The 7,558-nt window shown below is 48.2% G+C and overlaps 1 protein-coding gene across 1 annotated transcript; it reads right to left on the reverse strand.

Annotated features, from left to right (window-relative positions):
• Positions 1 to 870: 870 nt before the first annotated feature.
• On the reverse strand, positions 871 to 5,473 carry EMWEY_00047170 (CRAL/TRIO domain-containing protein, putative; the record flags this gene model as incomplete). The annotated part of the gene is made up of 10 exons (XM_013479250.1): positions 871 to 984; positions 1,105 to 1,713; positions 1,949 to 2,002; positions 2,195 to 2,273; positions 2,630 to 2,694; positions 2,941 to 3,107; positions 3,584 to 3,669; positions 4,042 to 4,188; positions 4,431 to 4,618; positions 5,186 to 5,473. The coding sequence occupies 10 exons, from the start codon at positions 5,471 to 5,473 to the stop codon at positions 871 to 873; spliced, it is 1,797 nt and encodes a 598-aa protein (XP_013334704.1).
• Positions 5,474 to 7,558: the final 2,085 nt, after the last annotated feature.

The raw sequence follows: 7,558 nt of genomic DNA on the forward strand, positions 1-7,558 counted from the left end.
TATATATATATATATATATATATATATAGTGCAGGATGGCATGCTAAAGACGGTGATGCTTCCAAAGCAACGATTTTGAGCGGGAACACTAAACGATATGCTGTACTGCTCGCCCCTAATTGTTGCTGACTCAAAGAGATGCAGCTGCGGCAGCAGTAGCAAGCCCACTGCATGAAGGCTACCGACGACATGCAGAGGACAATTGCCTAACGCTAAAGCACAACTTCTAAGATGTGCATAATGTTCCAAATATTCATACAGTAACGACTCCAGCTGCAGCAGCTGCTCAACCAACGGCACACACAGTGGCGACAGCAACAGCCCCAGCTTGAACTGTGACAGCGACGACGGTACTCTGTTGCACCAATAACTGTAACAACAAGAGCAGCTGCTGCGACTACAGCAGCATCGTAGCGCTAAGAAGAGACGCACAGCGAAATTAGCAGCAGCAGCAAAAAAATAATCCAAACTAGGGTGGCAGCTGACATGCAATATTGCGATGCCTCTCTTATTTGCAATCAAAAGAGTCGTTATGTCCGATTCTATGGCGAAAGCCGTCGCTTTCACCCTCTGCGCCTCTGCACTACCGGCAGGGGGGGCCGCGCAGCGGTTAGCTACCTACCTGGCTATTAGCCAGCATGCTAGCTGGCTATCATGCAGCAGCTAGCTAGTTAGCTAGCTGGCGATCTGGCCAGCTAGCCAGATATGTGGGCATCTGTTGATCTGAAGGTGCACGCACTGGGGAGGACTGTTTCTGCAGTTACTTCTACCAAGAACAGAAGGGCAGCCAAGGAGGAAAGGATGGTGAGTTCGTCACGCTCAGTCTAGTAAATATGGACTAAAACGTGGCTACGAAGCCATCTGCGTTGACTACTGCACTTTGCAACGGGAACAGCACTTGCTGCTTCCCACTTTTTCAACTGGTGGGAGTTTTCGCCCCTCCTTCTCCTTCTCCGTCAGGGCAACACCTTCAGGCACAGCCACCTGCAAATACATGCACTCTATATATACTATATAAATCTCCCCCTCCGTTGCTTGGGCATACAGGGCGATTCTAATTGTCCGTTTCTTTGGAGCAGAAACAGGTAGACCTCCTCAACGCACCGCTTGTTCTGCAGTAGCAGGTGCTGCAGCAGTCAATTTGTTTGCCTCCTCCATCACAAGTTCTTCTCTCCCTTCGGTGTTTGTGTCCGGGACGCGCGAGCTCACAGACGCATCTTCACCGCCTCGCGGTGTATCTCCACCTGCAGCTGCTGCTGGGTCTTGCGCCTCGGATTTCTGACATTCTTGAGCCTCTTCTGCCGCTGTTTCTAGCTCTCGTTTCGGAGTTTCCACTTCATCTGCTGCATTCCTTCCAATCTCGTCAGCAACAACAGCGTCGGCACCTGCTGCTGCCGTTGCTTCTGCTGTTGCTGTAACTGCGGGTTCTTCTTTGACCTGTTCATTTGCGGCGTCCGTCTTGCTTTTGCTATCCGTTGTATATACACCGCAGCGCTCACCGCAGCGCTCATCAGCAACAGCATTAGCATCCCCATCAGTAGCGGCATCACCGGCAAAGCTTTGAGGGCACGGAAGCTGCAAGTCTGCGAACACTTCTTTCGCAGCAGGAGCCCACTGCACAGGCATTCGGCAGTCTCCCTCCCAAGTGACCCCAAAAGTGGTGAGTCTGTCAACCGCTCTGTGAGCATTCTTGTAGGGCTCTTCTTCTTGCACCTGAATGACGTACCCCAGAACAAACAGATATGGGCCTAAAGAACAGAATACAGCAGCGGCGAGAACCAGCAGCAGCACGGAGAGGAAGCAGCAGCAGAGAGGGAGAGCAGCAAGTGCTAGAGATGGCAACAGGAGAGAGGATAACAGCGAGTTAACATAAGGAATAGCAACACTGACTCTCCTCCTGCCCTTGTTATGCGGGCATCTACAAACAACACAGCGGAAGACAACTCACGCTGCCAATAGAATAAGGACCCGGAGCCACGGGGAAGGGGTAAAACGTCCTTATCTGCAAGCGAAAAAAGAACCAAACATAGAATACACTATATATATAAGCATACACCGTTTTTTTCGATAGAAGTATGTGCAGGTACAGATACGTGTTGGCATGCAGCAAGGAGCCTAAAATGAAACTTGAGTCTTCCTGCAGCATTTAGCTATAAAGCAGTCAAGCACACTGCACAACGTACACACACCGCACCTCTGGCCGCGTGCCGCCGTAACACTTCTCCAGTTGCCACGGAGTATACTCCTTGAGCAGTTCCTCCTCAAAGCCAGATCTGAATCATTCAAACAGACGAATTCGTTTGTTAGTACTAGCAACACTCCTATTTTATTACTTTTTCTATTATTGTTATTGCTGTCAAAACTGTGCGCTCTTATTAGATGCATGACAACGAGAGATCAAAGACCTCGTATAAACAATACAAAGATACGCCTGCGGGTGTACACTACAGAAATGAGCACAGCACTATCCGCAAAAGTAACAAGGCTGGCTTTAAGTACACCAAATCATATAAACGTCTACGAACCACTCGCTAGAAGAAAGTTACAAGGGGTGAAATAATTTTGAACAATTAGAAGGGACGGCGGTCTAATGACTTTATCGAGCTGCAAATGCTCAGAAGGTAAGTACCTCATAAAAAGCATCTTCTGCTGCTGCACCTCCGTCAGAAATTGCTTGGCAATGTTCCAAACCGTCTGAAGCAAACTCAAGACAACAATCGCTAGTTGCTGCTATATTGCACTACTGCAGTTTTCTCTACTTATACGTGCATATGGGGATGAGCTTGGTTACTTCTGCAACAAAACCGAACAGAGGGGACGAAAATAAACAAACACGAGGAGTACGTCATACCCAAAAAACCAACACAAAGGGAAAAAACCAATATAAATATATATTTTTAAAACACCAAATTAAGAAGCATTAGGTGTATGCAGATGTACCTGTACGAAGAAAGAGTCGTTAATGATAAGCATTCTGTTAAGTCTAAAAGGATATTGCTTTGTGAGGGTGCTGGTCATATCTGTTAATGCACTAATAGGAAACTGATGAAGCGGAACCCCCCGCACATCGAAGAGGGCAGTGATGGTCTCCACGTGCCCGGGAATCACTGAAAAACCGCAGAAAAAGCAAAAGCAACTGCAAATAGAACCTAACAAGCATAAATAACTGAAAATCAGGTGCCATGAATTGCCATTCAACAATCTACGAAACTCTTCGTCGTAGTGCAATTAAAAAGGTCGAGGCAACTGAACGCTGAACTGCTGGATGCAAAAGGAAAGCCATCAGCTCCTTCAAACAACGTGCACACTGTCAGCAGTGACAATGGGACAAACAACAAGAGCAACGGCAAGAACGAAAACAACGGCAACAGACAACACCGATAGTCAGGGCACGAACACCTCTCGATAACGACAATAGTGGCAGGCATCATCAATAACAGCGGCCACAACGATCAATAGCACGAGGAAAAGAGGAAAAGCAACAGGAACAGCAAGACACAATAAGAACAAACAACGAGAGCAAAGTACACGACGAGCGCGGAGACAAGAACAAAAGCTGCCCGCCTTCTGTTTGATTTCTCACTCAAATAGCGGAGCCCCCATTCAAAGCAAAAGATGGTGAGTCGCTTAAATATTTCTGGAGATGCGTTCTTATGAAGTCGCGACAGCCTATATAAACAAAAAACACACTTTCGCGTGTCTAGGCAGGTGACAACACAAGCGGCCCAGACACCCCCGACAAATACCAAGAGACAACGGACCCCATACTGAAGCGCATGCAAGACCAAAACAAAGGCAAACCCAGAGCAAACAAAGGTTAGGGGTTTAGGGCAACTACAAAAGCATGCAGACTCAAAAGACAATTGAAAACGAAGGCGCACAAAACCAAAAGAAATGGGCAAACACAGTCAACACAACGGTGGCATGCAAAGGCAAAGCCAAACAAATGCAGCTACCCATTTGTCGAAACGCAGGAACGAGTGAAGACGAGTACAAAACAAAGTGCAAAGCAGGAGCCGGTGCTGCTCTCCTGCTACTCACCGGATGATAAGAAGAGGCCTCAAGGCGCGGTCCCTCCCTGACCAGTACATGACGCCTGTCTCCATCATCGCCTTCAGTTCTTCTTCCTTGTCGCTCAGCGGCAAAAACCCCTGGCGCCACTCCACCATGCTCTTGGCCAATTCAAAACTGAAACCAAATCCGCCAGAAAATGAAACAGATGGAGGAATTGAAACACACACAAATGGACAAATGGAAATAGACGCAAGTGCACCAGCACCCACCCACACATACCCGCACCCACCCACCTGCGCATCTGCTGCTGCTACTGTTTCTGCTGCTGCTGCTGTTGCTGCTGGTAGCTACTTTTGACGGCTATATGCACACTACGTTCGTTCATTATGTGCGTTGTGTTGCATTCTTTCAATTACCTCCGGGCGATGATGTTATCACCCCACTTTCTGTAAGCCAGCCAAATAATGCGCAGAAGCATCGGCTCTAAAAACAAAGGGATCGGCCAGTTCTCTTGGGTGCAGTAGTCGCGAAACTCCTTCAACCATTGCTGCTCCTGGGCCGTCAAAGCAGTGTGTAGAAAAACCTGCCGTATCCGCACTTCCTTCTGCAGCAGCAACAAGCGCAGCAGCGACAGCGGATGCTATGATGCAAACAGCACGGAAGCAGTTGCAGCGACTGCAGCAATAACGATGGCAGCCACTGTTGCGGCACAGATGGGTAGCCACAATACCAACAGATAATGCAGTGACAGCAGCAGCTAGGATAGTGCTAGCACCAACGAAGGAGCACTACCAGCAAATGCAGCAACAGCAAGCTGGCTGCGTGCGACCCGCAAGCCCAGACGGCCAGCGTATCAGGCTGACGTCTCCATGTTGCATGCAAAGAGGCTGAAGCTTATAGAGGACAAGAACAGCAGCAGTAGGAGCTGCAGCGGCAGCTACAACGAACACCACAGCAACAATGGCAAAAAAAGCAGACAAACGACAATCGACAACAACATCAGGCAGCAAACAGCACGCAACAAACAAAAGGCGTAAACAGCAACAGATGGCAGAAAAAGAGCAGCAAATAATAGAACACAGCAATAACAATAACAGCAGCAGAGAGCGGCAGTACTAGGAAAAGCCGAACCCCACAAGTACCAACTCAGTTCGTCTGTCCACCGACTGACCGAAGTGTCTCGAAAGAAAATTTTGTAGATGTCATCTTCTTGGGGTTCAAAAGAGAGGATTTCCTTGGTGATGCAGAAAGGAGAGGGATCACAGGAGGTGATGAGCGGAATTTGCCAACCAAAGTCTTGGAGTTGGTCGGTTGGGATTTGGGGGCCTTCCGAGAGCAGCAACTCCTTAAAGCGATCAAACGCAAACTCCCCTGGCATCATGCGACAATTAGCCCCCTTCGTGCTGCTGCTGCCCTCACAGGCAGGCACAGGTGCCGTAGAAAGCGGCGCATCCGCCATTGTTTCCAGCTCTCGGCTGCTTACACCTGCTCAAGATTCTTGATGCACACTGTGCAGAGAGACACCCAAAAGGCAGCTCCCGTTGCTGCACACGGAGTGGGTCTCGAGAAATGAGGTCAAGAGAATTAATATATTCAAATCAACTCTGGAGAGAACCGACGAGATATACCCCGGTGATGGTGAGGGCCCTTCGCTGCTAGGGAGGACGGACGGATTTTTACCACTACTGCCGCTGCTACTGTTGCTATTTCTGCTGCTGTTGGTTCAATGGAGATAACAGCGTTCGATACGCGTTCGATACGCCCGGCTTTAAGGCCTCAAGGGCCCTAGTGCGCTCTGCTGCAATTGCTCCATTTGGCTGTACACTGAAAACGAGATAATTGGAGTGGGCGATAAGACTGGCCGTTAGGAGCGAAGATCATTACAAGACAGGAATACTACAGGATATATATTATGTATGCTATATTATATATGTAAGGGGTAAATATGTGTACTTATTTATGCAAGATACAATCTTACGGGAGATGCAAGTGCGCAAATAACATAAACAAAGGCAAGGAGAGGGCAGCTCGCACCGTCTGCTGTAGCTGAGTGTTCATACAGTGTACAGAAGGGCGAGGAGGCAACGGCAGGCGGTCCCTAAACGGCACCCGCTGATCTAGCTGCTGCTGTTACAGCTGCTGCTGCTGCCTTCAGGCCTCAGCAAGCCCCTTTACAGCTGTGCCAGCCAGTGCAGATGGGATCAAGATTAGCCAGTTCAAGGCCATTTCACCTGTGCAGTGCTCCAGTGCTGGGAACAGCTACAGGACAGCGGGCTGCAAGACGGAGAAACGAAGGAGAAACTACGATGTGCAGCAGCTGCACCAAGAGAGGATGCAAACACAAACAGATGATCACAAACAAAGATTATACGCCATTTCAGCAGAAAGCGCAAGCAGCAGCAGCTCATGCGCGCAAAGCTGCTGATGCTGCTCTGGGTCTCCCAGCCACAGCCAGCCCCACAGCGGTTCCTCGTTGCTAGCTACCCGTTTGCAGAGGCTGCACTGCATCAAATGTGAAAAATGGCAAAAATGTATATACTGGAGTGAAGTTGCCTTCAAAACTCCTCCAGAGCTGCCGATGGGCGCTGGCTGTATGGAGAGGTGCAACCAGCACGCCGTGCAGGCGTTCCTACCGGAGGCTCAAGACAACGAGGAACATGGAAATGGCAATAAATGTTGAAATAAAACAGAATCAGATTAAATTAAAAACTTGTATATGTTGTTTTATTTCACTGGGTCGTGCTCAATGCTTGTAGGGCTATTCTCTGATATCATGTGCCACTTTTTTTCTAAATGCCGGTGTAGCATACACTCTTGAATGTCGGCAACTTTGTCTAAAGTGAGCGCATGAACCCTCACTTGGCCCTCATAGACAAACCCTAGGCAAACAAAATTTTTCAACAACTGTCTGCAATGTCTCTACGCACATCCAAGAAGGCTTGCTTGTGCTTGCATGCGGGCCTGTCTTGCATCTTTAGTTTCAGCTAGGGAACTTGCAATTCATGGCAGATCGCTTCCTCTCCGACTCTACAGGCGCTCGAGAGGCTGAACTGAGGACGTCTGGAGACTGCGGAAGGGGATCAGTTGCATTTAAGAAACCGTCGCCTTAAATATTTTGGTCACATTGCAACTCCCTATAGTGTTCAGATCATATCCAGCACCCTCGATACAGAAGGTAACGAACATCCATTAGAGAGGGTCGTCTTAGATATAAAGACAATCTATGTTTTATCTTAACAGATAAAACATAAAATTCATCTATAGGGTTTGATGCGTAACAATTAGTTGCCCTCCTTCCACGCCCAAGGAAACAAATATTTGAAAAGACCTGTACACGACAAGACTCATATTAAAGGTTTAGTGAATTTCAGTTAGTCAGTTAGCTTCTGCGATCAAGGAAAGAGGTGACTAATAACAGAGATAAAAGATCAGATTCCACATTTCCTTTCAATGAACGGCGATCAGCAGGTTAGCAATGGCTTTAAAAGAGATTGTTGAGGCGCTCCCGTCCTGCTCGTATGCTTCATCTTCCATCAGTGAAATA

Source organism: Eimeria maxima, genomic scaffold (genome assembly GCF_000499605.1).
Source record: "Eimeria maxima Weybridge genomic scaffold, Emw_scaff1010, whole genome shotgun sequence".
Lineage (NCBI taxonomy): Eukaryota > Apicomplexa > Conoidasida > Eucoccidiorida > Eimeriidae > Eimeria > Eimeria maxima.